The sequence below is a fragment of the Episyrphus balteatus genome, chromosome 1 (assembly GCF_945859705.1).
Source record: "Episyrphus balteatus chromosome 1, idEpiBalt1.1, whole genome shotgun sequence".
Classification (NCBI taxonomy): domain Eukaryota; kingdom Metazoa; phylum Arthropoda; class Insecta; order Diptera; family Syrphidae; genus Episyrphus; species Episyrphus balteatus.
This window is the reverse complement of record NC_079134.1, coordinates 15962671-15987269: the sequence shown is the minus strand read 5'-3', so window position 1 is coordinate 15987269 and position 24599 is coordinate 15962671. Positions and strand designations below refer to the sequence as shown.

At 29.4% G+C, this 24599-nt stretch overlaps 2 protein-coding genes across 2 annotated transcripts; both read right to left on the bottom strand.

Annotated features, from left to right (window-relative positions):
• Positions 1-12276: 12276 nt before the first annotated feature.
• On the bottom strand, positions 12277-12896 carry LOC129917097 (uncharacterized). Its single transcript, XM_055997442.1, has 3 exons — positions 12713-12896; positions 12515-12656; positions 12277-12451 (listed from the first exon to the last, which is right to left on the bottom strand). Exons 1-3 carry the CDS (start codon positions 12878-12880, stop codon positions 12405-12407), a joined length of 357 nt encoding a protein of 118 aa, XP_055853417.1. The 5' UTR covers positions 12881-12896; the 3' UTR covers positions 12277-12404.
• Positions 12897-13280: 384 nt separating this feature from the next.
• On the bottom strand, positions 13281-22252 carry LOC129907298 (thioester-containing protein 1 allele S3-like). The gene is made up of 14 exons (XM_055983415.1): positions 22170-22252; positions 21708-22095; positions 21357-21610; positions 16207-16549; positions 15862-16142; positions 15683-15794; positions 15480-15629; positions 15071-15347; positions 14886-15021; positions 14659-14837; positions 14072-14601; positions 13679-14017; positions 13444-13624; positions 13281-13386 (listed from the first exon to the last, which is right to left on the bottom strand). The coding sequence occupies exons 1-14, from the start codon at positions 22250-22252 to the stop codon at positions 13361-13363; spliced, it is 3279 nt and encodes a 1092-aa protein (XP_055839390.1). The 3' UTR covers positions 13281-13360.
• Positions 22253-24599: the final 2347 nt, after the last annotated feature.

Here is a 24599-nt window from a genome sequence, read left to right as displayed (position 1 = left end):
AAATTGAATATGAATTTTTGAATTTCAAGAATGAAAACAAGTTTCAAGTTAAGTATTTACCATTTGTCCAGAGCCACAACAGATAGAATATCTTTACTTACTTAAGTTTTGGAATTGGGATCATGAAGTTGGTAAATTTTATAGAGGTAACTTTATTAGGTGACTAATTTGCATGTTATTATACAAGGTCACTGGGGCGTATGCGTATTTTTGTCATGTCTGAGGGGTTGTTCCAGTACAAAAAAAAAAATTGGGTCCCACTTAATAAAAAGGCAAATGACTATATTTATGGAGTAATGACTGATAAGTAGACTGTAATTTTTTTAAACAATTTTTTAATTTTCTTCAGGCAAGTATACTGACTAAAAAAAAGTCGAAATTAATGTCTTCATCAAAATAAATTCGAACAAATATCGTCTTCTTGAACCAGATTTGAATTCAAGTGGATTTTTTTTTTTTTCAACTTTAAAATGTAATTTTCACCAAACATGGTGGTTATGCGTTGTATAAGATTCTCTACAGGAGAAATAGAAATTTAATTTTTACTTACCTACTTGTCCAAAATAAAATAAATTGCACGACTGGGGTCGTACGAACTTGCTCTTAGAGTTCAAGTTGCTTAAATTTTTAATACTTTTTATATAGAAATTTGTGAAATATAGGTATAAATGTAGGTGTAGGTATAAGAACAAAAAAAAAGCATACAATTGGTTTAAAAAAAAATTAAAACAAAATCTGAAATCAAATAACCCTTAAAAAAAAGTATGCAATGTTATTTAATATATAAATGTGCATTTTTAGAAAAAAAATTTTCAAATTTTAAAAAAACTATTTTTTTATAAATAATTTTTTTGAAAAATAGTTTTAAAATAAAATTGGTATGCCATTTTGTAGAAATCACTAATCAACTAATCAAAAAAAATTCAATGTCCCATTTTCGAAAATTTAATTTTTCAAAAAATAATTTTCAAAATTTTTTTAAAAATCCAAAAAATTATTTTTTTGGCTTATATTAAATTTATATAAATGCTTCTTCACAAAAAGTTTCGTTGAAATGTAATTAGTAGTTTCGGAGTAAATCGGATTTCAAAAAAACGGTTCAAAATAAATTTTTTTTTGTTCAAAGATGGACCTTGTCTTAAAACTTATATTCCAATTTTTTTTTTTACAAAATCGTTGGAGCCGTTTTCCATAAATTTCAATTTTACTAATATCGGTATATGACAAGTGCCGTTATTTTTGGTCCAAAAAAATTAATTCCAAAAACCCCTCTGGAGAGTCTCCAAATAATGCTGCTAATTGTTCCGTTTAGGCTGTAGCTTCGTTTACAGACAGAAAGACAGACTGTGAGACTGACAGACAGACAGACGGACTTCTGGGACCCACTTTTTTGGCATTCTCTATAATCGTAATGTCGTAATTTTTTTTTACGAATGCATAACTTGATATATAGTACCTATATCGATAACTATTTGAATTAAATAAAATACGTGTAGTGTGGCATATAAAGGGTTACTAGTTACTACATATTAATAAAGAAAAACATATTTTTTAACTTTTATTATTATTTTGGACGTTGTTATTATACCTGCCATAAAACCGTTTTCTTGATATCTGACTTTGTCGTAAGCGGCTCAATCGTTTTCAATAAAATTTTTGTGCAAAAGAATTTTAGTAGCTTCAGTTTAAAAATTAAGAAATAAAAATTTTAAATTAAATAATTAGGTAAGCTCAATTTTGGATTTTTCTAAAATATTTAAAAATTTTGTATTCAAAAACCAATTTTTTTTAAAACAGATCAATGAATTTACCTTAAATTTTTTTTTTTGAATAGTTTCTTCAAATTGGCATACGTACCATTTTTTTTTTTTTTTTTGATAAAATTCCGAAAATTTTAAAATAAAATGTACTTCAAAAAACGGCCCCAACAATTTTCAAACAAAATTCCAAAAATTTTGAAAAAAAAACTTTTTGTGGTACTTTTATATAAAAATTTGAGTTTTTGTTTTTGTTAATTTTCAGCCGATTTAAACGTTTTGTGTTATTCAGCCCTTAACTCTCTTAAGTATGCAAAGAAATGGAAAAGAAAATAATTAAAAACTACTTTTATTTTAAGTGGTGTGATTGAATATAGCTTTTTCAACTTAAAAGGTCAAAATGACCTTAACTCCAAATGTGTATTTTTTGTAATGTTTTACAGCATTTAAACAGGATTGTCTAATGCTGGTTACTTTTCAAGAGATGTACCCTAAATTTTTCTAAACATACAAAATTTAGCCTTTTTTTCAAAAATCATGCCGTTTGTTTGAAATTTAATTCTTTTTGTAAATTTTTTTTTTTCATCATAACCAGGTCCCAATAGAAGGGGATGACAAAATGTCCTGAATTGGTCCTGTAAATAATATTGCATTACTTTCAACCAATTCTTATACAAAATTTTAGTTTGTCTTAAAATACAGTTGGTACCAACACAAAGACACAAAACAAAATTTTGGGAAAACTTTGTTATTAATATGTTTTGAAAGATGCATAGTTAATCGCCAAATACTTTAAGGTTGCACATTTGTTGATATTAACTCAGTTTTCATCTCGTACAGACAAAAAAAAAAACATGAGATACAATTTTGCAATGGATTTTTCGAAATGTTTTCTCGATGGTTTATTAAAAATATTTCCAAATAGCTTATAGGTATATTTAAAATCATAATGAACTTATAAAAAACTATCCGAAACTGGCTTTTAATAAAATTTAAATAAATTCTTATCAATTAATGGTGGATTAAAAATAAATAAAGAGATGACGACAAAGCGCCCAGGGCACAAAAACAAAATTGTTTCTTTTTTTGTTTTTTGTTGTTTTTATTTTTTTCTTCTCTTTTCTCAACCTATTGTTTCCTCAACTAAAAGTTGATTTTTTTTATGATTAACCCCCCAATTGAAGCCTCTCATATTAAATAGGGTGATTTTATTAGCTTATGTATTAAAATATGAACAAGGTTAATAAATTAATTATTTAAAAAGAATTCCCACTATATACAAATTATATAAATAAACAAGCCTTTAAGTAATAGGCGTACATATTACAAAGCCTTCATTCACATCATTCTTTGCGTGTAGCACTATAAACTTTAATTGTGTGTCACGATAACACACGCACTATGCTTACTATAATCGTACCTATACGTGTGAGAAATACTCTAAAAATATATAATCATTAAGGATAATTAAAACTTTTTTCGTATTTAGGTTATGTTAGGTTATATAGGCTGACAGTTGACACTTAGATCAATGCAGATCCCTTGTGATACCCTGATGTAACTTCATGAAAAAGTGTAAACCTATGAATGCTATGGTTGTTCGAGCCATTTGGAGGACTTGACAAAGTTCAGTAGGCTATTGCCTGAGAGTTCCGATAGTTCTTCTAATTAATTAAGGAAGTAGTTTCCTAAGAATTTTTTCCTAGTGCGACAGAGTGCTGGGCAGTGACAGAGGAAGTGAACAGTGTTTTCCTGTTCGTCCTCATTGCCGCAGCCTCTGCATAGATCATCCGTACTAAGCCCCATTTTCTTTTTGTGGTATCCTAGTAGGTTATGTCCCGTTAAGACGCCTATTAGGGATCTTAAGGAAGGTTTACTAAGTAGTAAGAGCTTATTTGATTTTTTCTCGTCGAAGTTCGGCCATAGTTTCCTGGTTTCTGAAGGTTTCTAGGAGGTTTCAGGAGGTTTCTAGGAGGTTCTAGGAGGTTTCTAGGAGGTTCCATCTTTCATTGGTTTTTTGTAAAATATTGTTGACGATATTTCGCTTTATTTCACATTGTGGGATTCTGATGTTATGGTTTATGAGAGAGGGATCAATAACAGTATCCCCTTTTTAAGTTCATCCGCTTTTTCGTTGCCGAACACATCACCGTGGCTGGGAACCCAGCAGAGTCTTACATTATGCTGCATACCAAGAACCCTAAGCTCTTCGCGACAGCAAGAAACAAGCTTTGACTTGATTAAGGTGGCAGAAATCGCTTGGCTATCAATGAAAAAGGTGATGTCAGCAGGTGATATCATGGATCATGGATATTTGTTTAGCAGCATTTTTCACTGCCAATATCTCGGCTTGGAAGACACTGCTGTGATCGGGGAGCCTGAAAGAACTGGCAAGGTTGAGGTTTTCTGAGTAAAAACCTGCACCAACCCCAGTGTTCATTTTCGAACCATCAGTAAAAATGGCCATAGTCGACTCATTTGAGAAAGGTACACTATTTTCCCAATCTTGTCTGTTAGAAAAACTGACATTAAAATACTTGTTGAAGTCTAAGTAAGGTGTCATGTAATCTGTACTTACGTTGTTGCCAACGTAGTTAGAAAGGATCGTAGTATGGCCGTTTTGACTAGTATTACAAATGTTGGTTTGACTGAGTCGTAGGGCACTATTTGCTGTTAATTCTTGTACAAATAGATCTAAGGGAGTGAGATTAAGGATAGCTTCCAGACCTGCGCAGCGGTTGGAGTGGACCTCATCACCCCCGTAGTGCTAATGCATGCTGTTCTTTGTGCTTTGGTTAGGGTCTTCAAGTTCGTGGATTTCTCCAGAGCTTGCCACCAGACTAAGCTGCCATAAGTCAGAATGGGTCTGACAATGGCGGTATACATCCACATGATTATTTTAGGATTTGGGCCCCAGTTTCTGCCAAGAATAAAGTGCAAACGTGGCTTTCTTATATCTTTTTTTGAATGTTTGGACCCCAGTTAAGTTTCTTATCCAAGATCCCTCCGAGATATTTTGCTTTATCCGAAAGCTTTATTATGGAAGTGCTGTAGGTTGTACAAAAAAATGTAGTAGATATTTCAATTTTATGACAAAGGAATGACCGTTTTTCTTCTGGAATCTTGAATGCCATTCATTTTTTGTTTTATTTTTTAAAAAAGAGTTTACTAAATTTTTATTGTTTTGATTTTAGATTGCAAAAACATCTGAAAAGAGAGTTATCATTATGCTTTCTATTTTGCAAATAATATGTCATTTAAATACATGGAATTAGTATCATTTCTAACGGACCAAAATTAAGGGAACGGTACAAAACGAAAAATTATTTAAAAAAAAAATACTTTTTCGTTATGTAGGTACCGTTCCGTAATTTGTTATAACGGTACCTGTCCAAGAACCGTTTTCTTCATGTCTGAATTACTCGTAGGCGATTTAATTGTTTTCAACAAAAACACTTATGCAAAAGCGCTTTAGTAAATTGAAAACATACAAAAATTATTTTTTGGATTTGTTTTTTTAATTTAATTTTTTTGAGCAATTTTTTGAAAAAGGTGAACTATTTTTGTATATAAATATATTGTATCTAGAAAAAAACACAATCTTATTATTTTCAAAATTGCTTTGCAAAAAAAATCAAGTTGAATTTATACGTTTTGTGACCAAAATTATTTATTTTTTTTTATTTTAAAATTCTTCAAAAACCATATTATTAGTGGAGTAACTAAAGCTCAAAAATTGGCAATATTAGGGAACCCGGCCGAACAGCTTAGATTTTGATGATCTTTATTTTCAAACGTCGGTAATTAAAAATACTTTAAAGTCTATAGATTAAAAATTGCCGGTGTTGCCGTTTTGATTTTTTAAATTTAATTAAAGATTTTTGTGAACAAAAACAAATTTTTTTCAAAAATTTTTCTTAAATTTCATAAATTAATTGATGCCAAAAGATTGTCTAGGAAATTCAAGGAAAAAAAATATATGGGAGTGAGGGACAATCTTCCATAGTTCAAGCGATAGATGCAATTTTCTTATTAATTGACTTCAAACACAAAAAAAAATATTTGAACACAACGGCAACACCTACCATATTCAAATTTACATTTTTTAAAAGCTAGAAGCTTAGTCATATATGTAAAATTAAAATTAAGTTAATTGAATGAACGGCTTTTGAAAGAATGGTAATTGAACTCAGATTTTTGAAAAAAAAAATTATTGAAAAAAATTTGAACATGTCGTTTTTTTAAACTTGGTCGTAATATAAAATGCATTTATTTTAAAATTTTTTTGGCCGCATTTATTATGATTTCAAATTATTAAAGGAAACGTCAATATGTATTACGTTTTATGAACAAAATTAAAAAGTATTTCATTTTCGAAGAACTTTTTTTAATAAAAGTTTTGAAAAAAAATGCAACTTATTTTTTTTTTTAAAGTTCAACATCTAAACATAAAATTATTTTTTATTCATTTAATAACCCTTACTGTTGAAAGTTAAATAGCAAAAATTTAAAGTTCCTATTTACCACAGTCTTTGAGAAAATTAATTATTTCAATGCAAAAATTCAGTTTTAATAAAAAAAAAACCATTGAAATTGAAGTAATTTTTCATTTTTTTTTTTTTCAAAAGTGTGATATAGTTTACCTTTTTTGCATCGAAATTCAACTGATAATATTTATGGCCAAAAATTTTTTTTAAATAAATTCATATTTTATTAGAAAAAGTTTGGAAAAAAGTCATTTTAAATTTTTCTAATAACATTTTTTTTTTAATTCTGTGTTTAAGGACCATTTTTTCAAAAAGTCTTGATTAAATTTAGTGGATTTAAATTTAAGAGATAAGAATGAGCTTCTGGCTTTTTTTAAATGTATTTTAAAATATTGTAGGTGTTGCCGTTGTTTTCAAAATATTTTTTTTGTGTTTGAGGTCAGAATGTTAGAAAATTGCATTTATCGCTAAACGATGGAAGATTGTCCCATACTGCCTTTTATATATTTTCCCTAAATTACCTAGAGAATCTTTTGTTATCATTTGTTTTATGAAATTTAAGCAAAAAAAATGGTTTTGTTAAAAAAAAATTTAATTTAAATTTTAAAAAACAATACGGCAACACCGGCAATTTTTAATCTATAGACTTTAAGGTATTTTTAATTACCTACGTTTGAAAAAAAATCGTCAAAATCGGAACTGATCGGCCGGGTTCCCTAATAATTTGCTTTAGTTATTCTACTATATATTAAATTTTGTTTACAAGAGTCAAACATAAATGGTTTTGGTTTAAATGAATAGATTGTCAGGTTTCATTGTAACATTTTCTTTGTGCATATTGCAAGATTTACACATCTAATATCTTGGAAATAACTCCCCAAAAAAAAGGTTTCTATTTATTTTTTTGACAATGGTATCGTGGTGGATTCCCTCGAAAAGAACAGAAATATAATATGATAAGTCAACAAGGACATTAGTTTCTTTTAAATAGGGTTACCGTCAACAGGTTTTATACTAGCTTCTGTGAAGCTGTTAAGAGGCATTGTTTTCTTAAAACTTTAAACTCCTATCTAATTAGCTAATTAATCCGAATGTCGGCTATCAAGCTTCTACGTTTTAATTCAAATCTAATATTCTCTGATATAAATCTTGGTTTTAATTCATTCGGCATATTCATCACAAAGAATAAAAAAAATCCTAAAATTACCTCCTCAGAAAAAAAAAATAATTGCTAAGCATTGTTGTTAATGCCAAACAGGTAGCCACTATATACCTAAGCTAGAACTTATACTTAACGTAAACAAAATCACTGATGTTTTGGTTAATATCATCGGCAATTAACTCTTTTGTTTGTAAACAAAATCTTAAAACCCAAGGCAGCATAGTAAATCATAACCTCTTCAAGTTTCAGCTTTAATAATGTTGGTTAGACCGATGTAAAAATTTGAAGTCATTAATTTATTTATTACCAACACTCTGCGTACGACTCCAATCTTTAATATAAAATTCGTAATGATGTCATAGATTCGTGACTAGTTTTCGTTCTTTTTTCTTTTATTTTTGAAATGATGGCATCAGAGGGTTTGGTTTGGTACACATACAAAAGAAACAACCATATAAATCTCAAAGTGATGTATATAGAATTCCATTACGTATCTAGCTCTAACTTTTAAAAGCAACAAGCTTTCTCGAAATTATGTTCAATTAAAATTTCAAATGTTAATTAGGCGGGCGCGGCTGGCTGACCGAAAGACTTAAAGATCATCTTTTTGTATGAAAAGACTACGAGTTTTTACATGCATCATGCATATTTGATGATAAAAGGGCAGTTAGTTTGAGAGTATCCATCGACTTTGTGGCTAAGCAGGTTTCCTGTTTGTATTTTTTGTTCAATTTTTATGGCTTCGTTGCCCGCATAATGAAAGTTGATTTGTATATTTTGGACGACAAAAAAAAAAAGGTTACCAAAGGTTAAGTACAAGGCTGAAAATCAAACAACTTTGAAAAATAACACACAACAAAGTGTAACATGCGAGAAAGTTAATATATGTTTGTAGTAGATTGTAGGGGTTCATGTATATAAGGCAGGCAGGTGGTAAATATACATGTGTCTTTGAACTTTTTTGGATTCCGAAGAATTCTCAGTATTAGGTCACTAACGACTGGAGCTGGTATACTGATGTGTTTTTTCTGGATACCCAGAATAATTATTACAAGCCATGACATCACTTTCGGCTTTTCGGCTGAACTTATATTTCGGAAGTGAATCAAAAACATGATGTCATCATAAGGGTTTGAATTTCTGGGGGAATACTTTTACTTAGGGGAGAAGTTATACTTCTTGTTTATGAATTTTATTTTGCCATTAGTTTTTATGGGAGCATTTTGCATTTTCTCAGAAGAAACAAAAACAACAAATGGTTTGATGACGAAAGAAGATATCCAGTGACCGGTCTATAGTTTGTTTTGGAAGTTTATAGCATAAACGTAAATTATGCAGAAAGTAAACAACGTATAAAAGAAGGTAAAATACGGAATCATTGATGTGTTGCGCAATAGTTTTTTTTTCTACTTCAGATTTTAGATATCTATTTTGTAGTTGGTTAGTATAGTGAAAGTTTTGTAATCATATTTCTAAATGTAGGTAACTACTTTATTGCGTCGTGCAATTCAAATTACTTAAACTTTGTCGTTGTGTAACGATGCGTATTAACCCTTTAAATTGTTATGGATATCTACTTTCTTCGGTACAATTAAGACAAGTACTTTTTTTTACTTGAAAAGGCATACATACATCCAAGATTTATGTAGATATCTTTATTCACTGACCAAGTTAATTGAAACTAGTTAAAGGTAGTATCAAATACACAAATAATGCCCTGAAATTTTTCAATTAATGGAAGAAAAAACATAGTGGATTTAAAAACAACAATTACTATGGTAACCGTTTTTTGGTTCAGAGAAACTGGAAGAGAGCTTGTACGAAGGTCCAAGAAATAGAGGTCTGCGATGTACCACTGTGAACAGATTTGTCGTAATTACTCCTCTCGGAAGTTGCGGTTTGACTGGCGAGTATGTCCATCAACCGTGTGCTTAGTAAATGTAAAGTAAAGACACGACTTAAGGATGTCGTATTTACTTAGAAACACCTTGCAATGCATAATACGGTCGGCAGGGCTACCTTCGTAGATTCCTTTTCAAAAAGATGCTAAAAAAGAGGATTTTGATAAAAAAAAAGAGGCCCCAACAAAAATCTGTGAAAAGAGAATAAGTTAAGTACGACGCACGGTCACACGAAATACCTCATTTGCGCTTTCCCCAACCGCAACACAAACCTTTTAACACAATTTCTTAAAATTAAAATTGTATGAACATAATAAAAATAATATAAAAACATTTCCTGTCCATAATTTCTTCAAGAAACAACACAACATTTATCAAAAATAAACTTAAAATTAAATCAGAGCTAAACAACAGTAAGGTATATTTTTTTTTACAATTGAGTCGTTATAATTTAAAGAGGTAGGTATATGTCACATTTGCCTTGATCTTCAAAAAAATGTCAATTTTTTTAATCTAACGTACATAATTTAAAAAAAAGAGGAACCAAAATATCAAAAATAGGGATTTTTGACAATTTTTAAAAAGTAGTGGGAAAGTGGAATGGGTGAAAAAAGGGGAAAAACACCTCTTTAGAGGCGCAAAGATAGCCCTGACGGTCGGGAATTTGAAACCAAAATTTGCCTTCGCTTAATGCTTATAAGCCATAATCGTGACGTACGGAGATGGATAAATTATTATATTGAAGGCGAGCGAGCTATATTTTTTGCTAATGGCAGTCATAAAGGCAGTTACATTCGGACCGGTTCATCTACAATATTTTTCCTCATTGGAATACAATGCGTTCCTATGCACGATAAGGCTAGATGTCATTCTGAGATGTGATTTCCTGAATTCCTTAGAAAAGTTGATGTTGCTACAAAAGATTGGCCAACGAGCAGTAATAAGTGAGACAATAGAAGAAAATATACCAATTAATAAAACTTGATTTTGTGTTGAATAAAATTGGCGATTCGATTTTAATGAAAAATTTTGTACACACCATTATAGTAACTTTAATAGGTGTGTTTTTCTACAACTCAGTAGCTACTCATTTTTTTATTTTATTCGAAAAATAATAAAAACAAATACTTACTTGAGTAATTTGTATTATTGTTTTGCGAATAAAATGAAAAATGAGTAGCTACTGAGTATTAGAAAAAACACGCCTAATATAAAATAAAAGAAAAATAATTAAAAATAGTATTTGGAATACAAAAAAATTTCATTTCTCTTTTTTTTTTGAGAAATCAATTTTTTCGAGAACGAAAGAACGGATCGATGAATATCTTTGAAATTTGTTTTTTTTTTTTAAGTCGATTAATACATACCCTTTTTACTGACATAAACATTTTCTTTTTTGAAAATTTTAGAACGCATCTAACCGTTTTTATTAAACTCTTAACATTCTTTGTTATGCAAGACATTTTTGTGAAACACTTCGTTCATATTATTTACAAGTTTTAATATTTATAATATGAATTTTTTTTTAAAAACTTGATTATTTTAAGACCCTCGACCGAATCATGCATTTTATTGTTAGATGCTTAATCTTGTACCTATTTCTTACGTGTCGAAATGATAAATAAAGTTTAAGGCTTTATTTTATTTTAAGTCCATGAATCAAGACTTTTAGCGATACCATAAACTTTGATGAATCTCAATTGCACCAGGAGCCATTTATGTCTTAACATAAAACAAGCTCGTAACACTGATGAAACTTTATGAAATTAAAATACTTCATATTGTAAAGAGGGTTTAAAGAGCGAAATCTTGCTATTTAACGCCAGCCGATCATACTAAGTAATTTTTTTAAATATCCTATGTAGGTAATATGCCCACTAATACATTCGCATTTTAACTTAAACCAATGTACAGATATAATTATTGATGTTTATTTGAATTTCTAATCGGAACCGGAAACATAAATTTAGATAAATACACACGTATGCATTTAAGAATAAAAGCATTATTCTTGGCTGTTTTGAAAAAAAAATATGTAACTCTCCTAAATATGCAATAGGATTGTTATTAAAAATTATTGTTGTTTTATGAAAAGTCGTTACTTTTATTCGTTTCAAAATTTACAAACTCAAATCTGTTGAACTAAAGCTATAAAAACGGTCATTGGCCGAAAAAAATCTAGGATTGGCATTATATTATTAGTTGTTCACCTGCAACCTCAATCGTTTTTAATTAGGTCAGTGAAATCAATTGACTTTAATTGAGTTGAGTGCATTAAAGTGATTCATTATTGATTTTGTAATTATTATAGAAGATGGTTCGTGGGCTGGTACGCGTCATATATACCTAGCTAAAATTAAGCGGATTTTTGCATGTTTTTTTTGCCAAGATGACTTCCATCTTAAATTAAGAGGAAATCCACTTAATTTAAGATCAAAATCTTCTTATAATCATAAAAATAAGAAGATTTTATTACCTTTATGGCAAGAACCTCATCTTTCATAAATATTGAAGCTTCGTGCCTAAAAAACCAATTCTGAATCCTAGAATTAAAACGTTTCCAAGCTGCTTTATTTCTTCGTCCTGCGTTATGATATTTTCCATAACATGAAAATACTTTATCCTTTCCTCGAGATAGTAGAATACCTTAAAATTCCACAGAAAATGTTTTTTAGAACTTCTCAAGTGAAAGGTTGTAGAAAACCTTATAAAAGTGCAAATTAAGCTCCTGAAAAAGCTTTATGCTAATTTACATATTGATAACAACTTAAAACAGATTGATATTTGCATCAGTACTTTAAAAAACAAGAATCTATTACTGTTACTCTTCTGACTGTCCTGCACTGTCCCGAAGACGGGAATTTTCTAAGGCTGTTTTTGAAGTATAAAAATAGAGAAAATAAAATAAACACATTTATTGCAAAAGATATTTTTCGTTTATATTTAAATTTAACAAAAAAGTAATTTTTCAACCATCCATAAGAATCTGTTGTATACAAAATTTTGTTTTCTTAAAACTATAGACTCAAACTTGTGCGCTTAAGTTTGTAGATTCCAAACTTTTGTCCAACCAAAAAATTCCTTTCTAATCGATATTCTATGAATAACTGTCATCGATTATGAAACTTTTCACGGTTTTTGAATCTAAACAAAATGAAAATTTGTAAAAAAAATTATTGAAACAAATAAGTATTAAGTTGAACAAACCTTTCTTTTCTAAAGCATACATAATAACCCATCCAGGTTTTGCATTTACAACATTGTACTCCCTTAAAGCCTTTAATTTAAAACATACCTCATTTTCGAAATAAACGACAAACCTGTCTTGATTGTGGTCTAATTGAATTGACTAAAAAACAATATACAAAAATGTTATTGAGTTTTAAAAAAACTTTTAAACTATACCTTGATTCCCTTGTTTAGACTATAATCAACTTCCTGAAAATTTTCTTCAGTAAATACGTAACCAGACTGAAGATTAACTTCCATAACCATCAAACTGCTATAGTTCCCATTTCTAAGAATTTCTGGACAAAATTCCAACACCGTCAAAGCTTCCGAAGACATCTTCATTGTAACATTTGATAGAAAAGTTGAAGGATATTGAACTTCAGGTAAAAGATTGTATTTGTATTTGACTTCCAGAACTGCAAAACCATAACCTTTGGCTTGAAAATGAATTTTTCGAGATCTACGAGAAATCTTCAAAAAATAAATTGTATTAATTAGTTAAAGATTAGTGAAGAATGTCATTGAAATACCTTGAGAGTTTGTAAAACTTGCGAATTTTCTAAATTTACTTGGAAATTACTGGTTCCTTTCTGGTCATCGTTAAAAGTCATTTCTAATTTTTTTCTGTCTGATCGAAGATTTTCAACAAATCCAATCAACTCTTTAAGGGCTATTAGCTGAATTATGGACGAAGTTCTATCAGATTCGGAGTTCAAGAGTTCTCTAATAATTTGAAGGTTGCTCGAACTATTGTATTGTGATTCGAATAATTTTACAAGATTTCCAGCAATAGTTTCCAAATTTCCATCAAAGTTATCTTCCTTAGTCCAGAACATTCTCTTTTCTATCTCTAAAATACAAATAAATGTTATAATAGTTAATTTCTACTTGAAAGATCAACTTACTTTCTGCTAAATGGCTCCTATTTGTCAGTTTTCTTAAACAATTTTCAGCTTTTTCATGATTTGACAACAACAAAGCAAAAGTTGACATAAGAAAACTGGGCGAATTTATCGAAGCATTCGTTTGATCAGATAAACATTGAAGACCTCGAGAAATAACACCACTGAATCCAGTTTTCGAATGCTTGAAGAAATCAATTTTTAAAAAATGGGCTTAATTTTTAGAAATCTTTCTTACATCATCCATTAAAAATACCATCAAACCAAAAGCTGCAACTTTAACATCTTCTTCTTGCCCATTTCTGGATTCGAAGCACCCATTTCCGAGCTGCTTCGATTTAAGATACTTCAAACCCCTTTTGATGATTCGAATGTCAATATGAATAAAGTCACTTGCCTGCTTCAGTCCCCACAATGCAAAAGCAGTTTGCCAAACACTACCTGTTCTTTCGCCAGTTTTTCTTTCAAAAAGTCCAAAAGAACCATCCAAATGTTTAAAAGATAACTGATTCTGATAGCCTAGCTCAAGATTAAGTCTTAATTTGCCTTCCAAATTAGGCTTGGAATAATTGAGTGCCTTGAAATAAAATTTTCATTAAAGAATTCTTGAAAATAAGTCAAAACTTCATACCTTGAGGTACTTTAGTACTAACAAATTGGATACAATGTATTTCATATTGTCTTCACCATTTCCATACGGAACACGTGCCAACTTTTGAAGATTCTTCAGCAAAGGTCGAAATACATCACCAACTATTGAGATTTCAATTCTTTGAGAATCAGGAACGGCGTTTTCGGGAATGCCAATTGTGATTTCGTCTTCTTGGATACCTTCTTGCGGTAGATTTACCAAAAAGGTCTTAGACATTGCATAAGGTATGCCTTGAGATTGGACATTGAGGGTCTTTTGAATTGCATCACTAGCCTTTAAAGAGATAGCTTTACAAATCACATTATACTGTCCCTGTTGTAGTGGTCTTAGGAAAAATGTGATTTTTTCTGATTTCTTTGAGTTAATCCGTCTTGAAATTATTTCCTTGGACTTTTCTTCTGGATGTTCAAAAAATTCAAGACCTTCTTTTTCACTTTCGATGGTTACATTTGTCCAAGCCTCTTGATTTATATGGTTTCTTAAATACACCGAAACTTCAATAATTTCACCTAAATATTGATAAATTCTTAAAATCCTCTGACTTCCACGAAGTTAAAGCCTTTTACCTTCTTTTACCAAGCTTGGAAGATCCATTGAAATGAAAAATTCTTGAAACACTTTTAAATTAGTTGGATCTTTTGTTAGAGTTAGACCAGTGTTGGGATTAAGTGAAAATCCAGTAATAGCCCAAGTTGTAATACTGTCTGGTGTGTTTTCCATAAAATTTAAGCCTCCTGAGGGAGTTCTTAAATTTCAATTAGAACTTTTTCACATTATTCACAACAAACCTTACCTTTCAAAATCTTTATAGAGCCAACTTTCGGAGAAGAGTTTTCGAATATATGGAAATTCTAAAAATGGTTTTCCAAATTGAGCAGGCAATTGAAAGAATCCAGTGCCGCTATCACCTGTAATTGGGGCTTCATCATCTATAGAGTGACCTTAGTAAATTATAACACAAAGACTTTTATGACCTACCCCATCCCCATCCAGAAAAAATCCTTGTATCTTTTTGAGCATTGGTAAAAGTTACAAGTCCAGCTTTTGCGCCAGAATAGTATTGGGCAAAACTTAACGAATCATAATCTCGAAGTTTTGTGTAGAAATAATCTTCGGTTAAATCATCAACCTTGTGTAAGTTTTGTAGAATTCTGTAGTCGAGAGCCATTAAACCAACATAGGATCCTTTGTCTGTTGTTACATTTATGTTAACCAAGGAATTAGGTTTCGTTTCTTCATCGGTTGTAATTTGTATCTGTAAAAATAAAGGCTTTCTGTTAGTTTAGTTTTTTTAGATTAGGTTTTGTTACGTTACGTTACATTGCGTTACATTACGTTACGTTACATTACGTTATGTTAAGATGTGTCAGGCTAGAATTGAGCTTACCGAATTTTTGAATGTTCTTTTTATGTAAATATCCTTCAGTTGTCCAATGAAATTTCTTTTTTTAATTCCATGAACATAAATTGTAATTTTTGGAACCATCAAAAATGTCACATTTAAGCTAAGAATGTATGATGTTTGGTTTTTAGGCATCTAAAATAAAATTAAATTTTAATTCCATTTTGAACATAAAATCTTTAAATTACCTCAATAAGTTCCGATTTTATGATATCTCCTCTGGAAACTATTTCGTACGCAAAGTTTTCTATAGGCTCTAAGCTTTTGACTTTTATTTTTAGCTCCTTACCAATCTCAGGGCTTTTTAATAAATACAAAATTAAGTTCCTTTTTATTGTTAGAAATTTTAAAAGAATAACAAAATTACCTTTCAGTTAAAACTTCTAAAAATAATGAATTATAATTCTTTTTGATTCGACTTTCTGAAGATTTAATGCCACGGTATTCTGCATGTAAATAACAAGCTGTGAAATTGTGGTTTGTAATATTTATTAAAGCATAATCATCTTTTTCAATTTTGTAAACATATTCTAAACTTAAAGGATTCTGATCAACTCTAGAAGAACTTATGCATTGAACAAATATTTTTATTGGATGTTGAGTATCTTCAATTGGGTTATCTTGTAAATCTGTGATGGAAACTTTTATCTTGAACAAAAAAATTTAAAACTATTTTTTATATTTTTCATCATATAAATAAATGTATATTTACTTTGAAAATTAAAATTTCATCTGGAATAAAAGCATCTAGACCTTTGACTATTATTTTATATGGTTGGCTATAAACTGCTATTTCAGTCTCTGTCTGAGACTTTTTCTCACTAAATTGATCAATTACAAACGCTTTGATTCGGAATTTGTAAAGTATCACAGATTGATTGTTTTTAATTTTGTTTTTCAAATGAAGATCCTTTTTCATGTCTAAGATAATTGTGGGGTTTCCATGGATTTGGAATTTTTTTGTTGGTAATATTGGTAGATAGTTTTCGTTGTAGCTATAGATATTTTCCAAAGAGATTGTAAGAGTTCCTTCCACAGGTTCACCATAGAAATAGCTATATAAAACAGAAAATTGAATTAAAACGAAGGAAATCATTTATCATTAAAAATAAAAATAATATTGTTAAAAATAAATAAAATTTATTTATTCTTTTAGAGTTTCTATAAGCCCAAATTCTGCTTTTAAGTTTGCCATGAAACTTGAGGTCAATTAACCGTCATTCTTATTTTTAGATATTTTATTTAATCAAAATTTCACAACAATCTCCACAATTGCGTTCATCTAGTACTATTTCTTGTCTTGTGTTTGGCAGAAAATTGAAGAACAAACTTTTTGTGTTCTGCTATGTACCTACACATGAAATTTGTTTAACAATTCGGACCTCAAAATTTTACACCTACATGATTTTGCTTTTATATATATTTTTACTTGCGATATTATGTACATTTGAGTGGTCCAAGAAATATTTTTTTTTCGATTTTTGGTCGGGCCACCCGCTAAATTTGTTCCACTCATCTATTACCTACATTAACGTCGTGAAATTTCAGTTCCCTATGTTAATCGGAAGAGGGTGCTGATAACAGTTCAATTTTTAGGTTTTGTACGTAATCTTGTTTTTTTTTTCAGGTTTTTTTTTTGAAATTAAATATTTTATTTTAATTTTACTTGTCTTTATAAACCATATAAAATATTTTTTTTCGAAAAAAATGTCAGCAATAATAAATTAATAATAAAAATAAATAAATAAAAATAAAATTAATAAGCAAAGAGTACAAAAAAGTCTGTGTACTAAATATTGACTAAATTTACTTGGAAAAGGCGCCATAGATTATTATTATTTTGATGTTATTTCAGAATTTTCAAGCAATTTTCAGCTTAAAAAAATTTTTTAAAAAAATTAGTTTTACGTTTTTCCATAAAATTACAATTTTTCAATATCGATCAGCACCCCCTTCTAAATAAGATAGGAGGCTGAAAATTCAGCAGTATGATACCAATAGAATGTGGAACCAAAGTAAGGGGTGGCCTGTCGACTTTTTCCCATACAAGATTGGACCACACTAATGTACATAGGTGCTATAGATCAAGTTTTGGATTCAAAAAAAAAAAAAAAAAAAAAAATCGAACTCGAACTCGAACTCGAGATAACAATTTTACATGACATTACGATGATGGAGAATGCCAAAAAAATGGGTCCGGCAATTCTGTCTATCTGTCCGTCTGTGTATACCTCGAGCTATGGACAAAACTACTGGAGCGATTTCTTCAAACCGTTATATTAAAATTTTAGAAAAGGACCATGGGCATTTTGGGCCCAATTTCAACATTGCTCAACAGTGATGAAACGCATGTCAAATGAAAGGTCTTGAGGAGTACTTTAATTTATTATATGGGGGTGAAGTCGAAATCGAGCGCAAAAGTGGTGTTTTGGACCATTTTATAAAATAGTACTCAAAATGAAAAAAAATATATTTAAAAAAAGTGGCAACACTTACTATAAAGTGTTTCACCTAGACCTCACCTCACCTCACCTCAAAGCTAGACATCCCACCTTTAATTCAGTATTAAAATAAAGTTATTTCTTTTAATAGTTTTCGAAAAAAATGATTTATAAATAAAAAAATGTAAAAAAATAAGGTAAAATCAAAATATTTAGTACTAATTTTTTTTCACTTTTTGTGAAATAAAGCTCTAAAATGACTTTTTATTCACTGCACTATCGATTTATCAAACACTGAAAATTAAATTGTTTTATCTCTTCTAGTTTTTAAGAAAATCGAAAATTACTAAAACTTCATTTTTTCCATACGATTTTTTATGCTGATTCATTGCTGATGTTTTTCCAATATTTTTTCATATATGTATATTAATTATTTTATATTTACTACACCTACTAATTCGTCTTACCAAATCGTCATGGACCAAATCGTAACCGATATCAACTTTTTGTTGACAGAAAATAAAATTACAGTTATCCAGACTAGAGTTGTAACAAATTGTATGTATTCATTACTAAGATGCGGGTATTCAAGTCAGTAAAGAGTAACGAAATGTTATTTTCTAAACAATGTCGTTACATACTCGAATTTTCCGTAAGATTTAAATAAAAAAATATCCTAAACGAATTATTAAATTCCTATTCCGTTTTCATTCCATTATAATTCTAGTCCAAACCATGAAAAAATAACTAAATAAAATAAAATATTTTAAGTAGGTACCTACCAAACGTACTTCGTACCATACCAAAATCAAACGCTCGAAATATACTAAAAATACGAAACATACGAAAGTAACGAGTAACGTTATTATTGATACTGGCACTAGAACCAAACCATATGCCATTGATTTTATAACTGTAAGGCCCAGTTGTACAAATATTAAATCCGTGGTTCAACAACTTTTATCTTATGAAATCGGTGTTAAGGTTCCAGTTTAGCACTAGTGCAAGGTCCACATATGTATGTAAAAACAGCCACATCCATGTTTGAACCGAAGTTGATCCGCAGCTAATCCGCGGAAATCAGTGGGTTAAATTCCTGATCCGAGGCTGAACCACGTTTGTAGAACTGGCCCTACATAAGTATTAGGAATAGGTCTATTTTCACAAAATAGGAGACTTCGATTACACTTATCCAAACTTGATACTCAGGAGTCAGCATAAAAAATCGTATGGAAAAAATGAAGTTTTAGTAATTTTCGATTTTCTTAAAAACTAGAAGAGATAAAACTATTTGGTTTTCAGTGTATGATAAATTGATAGTGCAGTGAATAAAAAGTCATTTTAGAGCTTTATTTCACAAAAAGTGAGAAAAAATTAGAACTAAATATTTTGATTTTACCTTATTTTTTTACATTTTTTTATTTATAAATCATTTTTTTCGAAAACTATTAATAGAAATAACTTTATTTTAATACTGAATTAAAGGTGGGATGTCTAGCTTTTGAAAAAGGTGAAACACTTTATAGTAAGTGTTGCCACTTTTTTTAAATATATTTTTTTTCATTTTGAGTACTTTTTTATAAAATGGTCCAAAACACCACTTTTGCGCTCGATTTCGACTTCACCCCCATATAATAAATTCAAGTACTCCTCAAGACCTTTCATTTGACATGCGTTTCATCACTGTTGAGCAATGTTGAAATTGGGCCCAAAGTCCATACAAAAGTGCCCATGGTCCTTTAAAAAAAAAAACACTTTTTTAGATTTTTAATAATTATTTTGTTTGAAAATTTTTATATACAAAAAAGTACTAAATTTTTTGCCCAGCTTAGTACTAAATTTTTTTACATGAATCTAATTCAATGAACCGTAGTGTAAAAAAAGTGCACTACGATGTTTCGGCAAGTTACCTAAAAAGCTGGTGTGTTCAATTCCCTATTAAAAAAAAACCGAGTTTTTTTTACTAAGTAATTTTTCCACAAATTATTTATGTTTTGTACCCTTTCAGAACCTTTCAGAATACAAAAACTTAAATAATATGGAAAAATTACCTAGTAAAAAAGTCGGATTTCTTAAGAAAAAAATTTTATCTCGGTTATTTATTGAACATTCTTAACAATGTTATACCATTTTGAATAGAGAATTGAACACACCAACTTTTTAGGTAACTTGCCGAAATATCGTAGTGCATTTTTTTTACACTACGGTTCATTGAATTAGAGTCATGTAAAAATGTTTAGTACTTAGTTGGGCAAAAAAGTAAGATTTGCTTTAAAACTGATGTAGCTAAGTTAAAATTTTTGAATGCATTTGGTAGCAGGGTTATTCAAGGTTCCGTAACAAAAGAAAAAAATGAGAAAAATTAAGATTTGTAGTGACGGCACATGACTTTTTTTTCAAATGCCCATAACTCACAAAATATATGACTGCGATTTTTTTAATTATTTTTCTGATAACTCTCACCACCTACCCTATCTACCGTTTTCGTTTCGACGTTGACTTTTGGGACACCCTGTATAAAAAATTATTTTTTTTTAAACGGTTCTAACGATTTTCAAAATTTTTTCCTAAAAATTCCTTTTCATACAAGAAATCAGATGGAATATTTTGTTTTGTGATCAAAATTATTAAAAACGGTGTTTCATTAATTTATAAAAACAGATTTTTTGTAGGTATTTTTTTTTTTTAAAAGCTTTAAGATAAAACCTACTTTAACCACAAGAGCAAGTACGTGGTCTTTGAAAAGCCAATAAGTATCTAAGAAACCGTTAAGTTTACGAGAAAAAAAAAATCATTTGTACAAGTTTTATGTGGATAAACATTTTCGTTTATTTAGTGCCTATTTTAAAAAGGTTTCATAAGGAAGCCGCACAGCGGCGACACTCGCTATTTATACAAAAATATTAAAATTGTACTTTTTTTTGAAGATTTTTTTTTTTGAAATTGAACCATATGTACTAATACATCCTGCTAATCTATTTACTTAACAAAAACAATTTCCATACAAAGTCGCATACTAGTAATTAAAATATGACACACCAAAAATTAAATATGAGCAAATTATTTACTAATGTAAACAAAAATACTCGTTTTTCTTCATATGAACTTAATAAAAAGTTTTAAATGAAAACATAGAACTTTTTTTCCCCAACCGCAACCTAATCAGTTTGTTATTCATAATTTTTCCTGACCACACACAACACGAATAAAATTTACAAATTGAATTCTAGTCACAAAAAGAGTAGCGTCAACAAAACGAATTCACTATAAACAAAAGAGTTCTCTGTTTACATAGTTTTTTCCTCAATACTTTCATTATTAGGTATTATTAGATTTATGTCCCTCTCTCTCTCTCTTTCATCTCACTATTAATAACAAAATTTATTTTAATGACTGTATGAAAGGGTTTCTTTTTATTTACCTTGAACTTATCTCCAGTGTTATCACTCCCTCTTCGAAAGCAACATTTGAATTTGTTTGTATTTGAACAGCAAATTTCGGCAGCGTATATCTTGCAACTTCAAAGCTTTTCTCAGCATCAACATCACCATTAATTTCAACTTTTATCAGCCAATCACCCAAAACAGGGTTCTCAGAAATTTGATATTCACTTCTAAAGACACCTTGCACAAGTTTAACATCGTCAATAATTTTCAACAAATTATCTTGGCCATCCTATGAATTATTACACATAACCTATAATAAATTTAAAAACATAGTCACTGGAAACAAAACAACTCACAAAAATCTGTATGAAAATTTTATGATTCACTTTTGCCGGTCTTGTTAATTGATCAATACAAATAACACGGAATTCAATCAGTTCGCCGGGTTTGAACTTGGCCTTGTTGATTTGAATGAAAGTCGAATATGATTGAGCTTCAAAATTAATGACAGCTGATTCTCTGCTTGTGATACCTCGATAACCAAACACTTCTAAATTACCAAGTTTATCAGTCAAATAAGGTGCTCGAAGTTTGATCAATTTGGTTGATTTCGGTAGAACTTCAATACCTTCATATTCAAAGAGTTTTGAGGTTTGATTGAAATTTGTCAAGCTTATGTTAAACCAGCAAGATTGATGGAAATCATTTAGGGTTATAGAAATGTGAAATATAGACTCCGATCGAATCGTTCCAGGTGCAACGACTGCATAATATCTGTCAAAAGATAACGAGTGTCAATTATAACAAAATACGAGTGTCATGTTGATTGATTGAATTTGATTGCCAACCCTATTTTATTTGATTGTGTTTCTCGTAACCAACCGACAATTATTATGAATACACCTAGAAAAGTAAATAGCGTCGAAGCCATTCTATAAGTAGAAAGTTCAAATCGAACTTTACTAAGTGAGACTTAGATTATGACTGATGTATCAGTTTTAAAGCGGGAAAGATGTTGATATTGAAGTAAGCAAATCATTAAAGCGTGGAAGACTGGTTTCAAAATAAATCTGAAAAGCGAGATAAAGTTCAGTTAATTGGTCATTGGGTACTCCGTGTAATAAAAAAATACAAGTTTTTGTCTAGATTTGTCTATATCTGATAAATCATCTTTAGCTATGCGAAGAAGAAATTCTCACCAAATGTGCGGCATAAAATATTTTCCTATACCTACCTACACGAATTGTGGGTTTTTGGCGAACCATTGTCATTTTAATATTTATCAATATTTTGTGGGCAGAATGTAAATGTGTTTTAAACGGGGACTACCCACCCGTTAAACAGCTCCAAATTTATAACTTTTTACTTGCAATATAGGTACTATACCTATATCAAGTTATGCATTCGTAAAAAAAATTGAGAGGGATTTTTGGAATTAATTTTTTTGGACCAAAAATAACGGTACTTGTCATATACAGATTTTAGTTAAAATGAAATATCTCAAAAACGACTCCAACTATTTTACTAAAAAAATTCAAATGTAAGTCTTAAGATAATGTCTATCTTTTAATAAATATCTCGTACAAAATTGACCTTATTTCAACGATTTGAAGACAGTATAAAAATTATATAAAATTTTCAAAAAACGCATTTTTGGATTTTTTAAAAATATTTCAACATTTTTTTTTGAAAAATAAATTTTTTTAAAACGGGTTGGTGAAAAATTTTGAAATTTCGTTTTTATGTGTAAATTAATTATTTCTTTAAAATGGCAAACCAACTTTTTTTTTTGAAAAATGTTAGAAATTTTTTATACATAAAAAATTATTTAAAAAAAACAGGCTCTAACGATTTTCGAAAAATTTTTTCTAAAAATACCTTTTTATACAAGTAACAAAATGGCATACTTTGTTTTTTTTTTTGTAAAACATCATTGTTAACGATGTTTAATTAATTATAAAAACAGATTTTATTTTTTTACACTACTTATGAAATTTCTTGAAAATATCAAATTTAAATTTTTCCTAATTTTTTTGAATAAAAAGCTTTAACATTATAGTTACTTTTAGCATAAGAGCAAGTACGTACCAAGTCGTGCATTTTATTTTTTGTTGGGAACATTCTTCGAATGTTTATAAACAAAGTTTTTCAAACTTGTAATGTTGAATTTTTTTTTGGGGGCAGATGTGGATTTTATTTAAGTTATTATTCTATTTGAAGTTCTGTTTTTTTTTTTTTTTAATATCATAAACTTAGACAAAGAGAAATGGTTGGTATTTTAGAATATGTTGGTAATTTCAATATTTTAATAATAATTTTCAAGGTTTTCTATAAAAATTGTGTTTTTGTAAAATTAAATTCAAAAACTAACAAAAATAAGAAATGTTACTAATTTAATAGGTATCACATTAAGATGGGCACTGATTTCAAAAAATTATTTTCACCTGTGAAAAAAAGCATCCTAATTTTCATGCTGGCAGTTTTTAAATTTGTATCAACCAGTGGTGGTAGCAACAGTACCTTTAGCAGGTCTTGTACTGTTAAAAAAAAAAAAACATCTGGAATTGCGGTCAACTGCAATCTATTTAATAACTGTTAAGTTTTTTTTTATATAAAAAAGTTAATCATACACCATGGTGACCCAAATGTACGAACATACACGAAAAGTATTAGAACTTTTGGCATAATTTTGCATATTTCTAAACTACATACATGTAATGTATATTATATTTCATTTGTTACGAGAACCTAGAATCTAAAGGGTCTTCAAAAGTATCTCGAGTGAAAGGGTGCTCGTTTTAAAGAGAAGGTGAATTTCAGGATTAGCACCAAAATCAATCATGATAAAAATAAAAACTGAAAAAAAAAATATCAGTGATAATACCCGTTAATAAATGTCTGGGTGATAAGTGTTTTTTTTACCCGGACAACTAGCGGGCGTAATAATCTATTGGGACTAAAAAAAAATTACTATCCGGAGTTCATATTAATATTATTACAGTGGACAAAGCTGAATTAATTGAATTTTCAAATAAGTTAATGCCCTATATCTGAGTTGAACAGTTTCTATAATCCTTCCAATTGTAAGTCATGGTGCGTATTACTGTTACTTAACGAAGATAAAAACATTTCTGAAGCGTTCACTTTTATATTCTAGCTGCATTATTTTACGAGTACATATATCTTATTTAAGAATAGAAGTGTAACAGCTTTCAAAAACAAAATCAACTTTATAAGCCCAAAAATATGCAGCATTCTTTCTAACATCAATCGTTAAG

Excerpts from the sequence above, each read along its gene's own strand:
- LOC129917097 (XM_055997442.1), bottom strand. The coding sequence starts at position 12,880 with ATGAAGATGTCTTCGGAAGCTTTGACGGTGTTGGAATTTTGTCCAGAA. Across the intron at positions 12,657-12,712 it reads GTCTAAACAAGGGAATCAAG|TCAATTCAATTAGACCACAA; the intron begins GTATAGTTTAAA and ends ATTGTTTTTTAG. Across the intron at positions 12,452-12,514 it reads GTATGCTTTAGAAAAGAAAG|ATTCAAAAACCGTGAAAAGT; the intron begins GTTTGTTCAACT and ends CATTTTGTTTAG.
- LOC129907298 (XM_055983415.1), bottom strand. The coding sequence starts at position 22,252 with ATGGCTTCGACGCTATTTACTTTTCTAGGTGTATTCATAATAATTGTC. Across the intron at positions 15,348-15,479 it reads AAAGAACATTCAAAAATTCG|ATACAAATTACAACCGATGA; the intron begins GTAAGCTCAATT and ends TTATTTTTACAG. Across the intron at positions 13,625-13,678 it reads TGGTATTTTTAATGGATGAT|CATTCGAAAACTGGATTCAG; the intron begins GTAAGAAAGATT and ends GATTTCTTCAAG.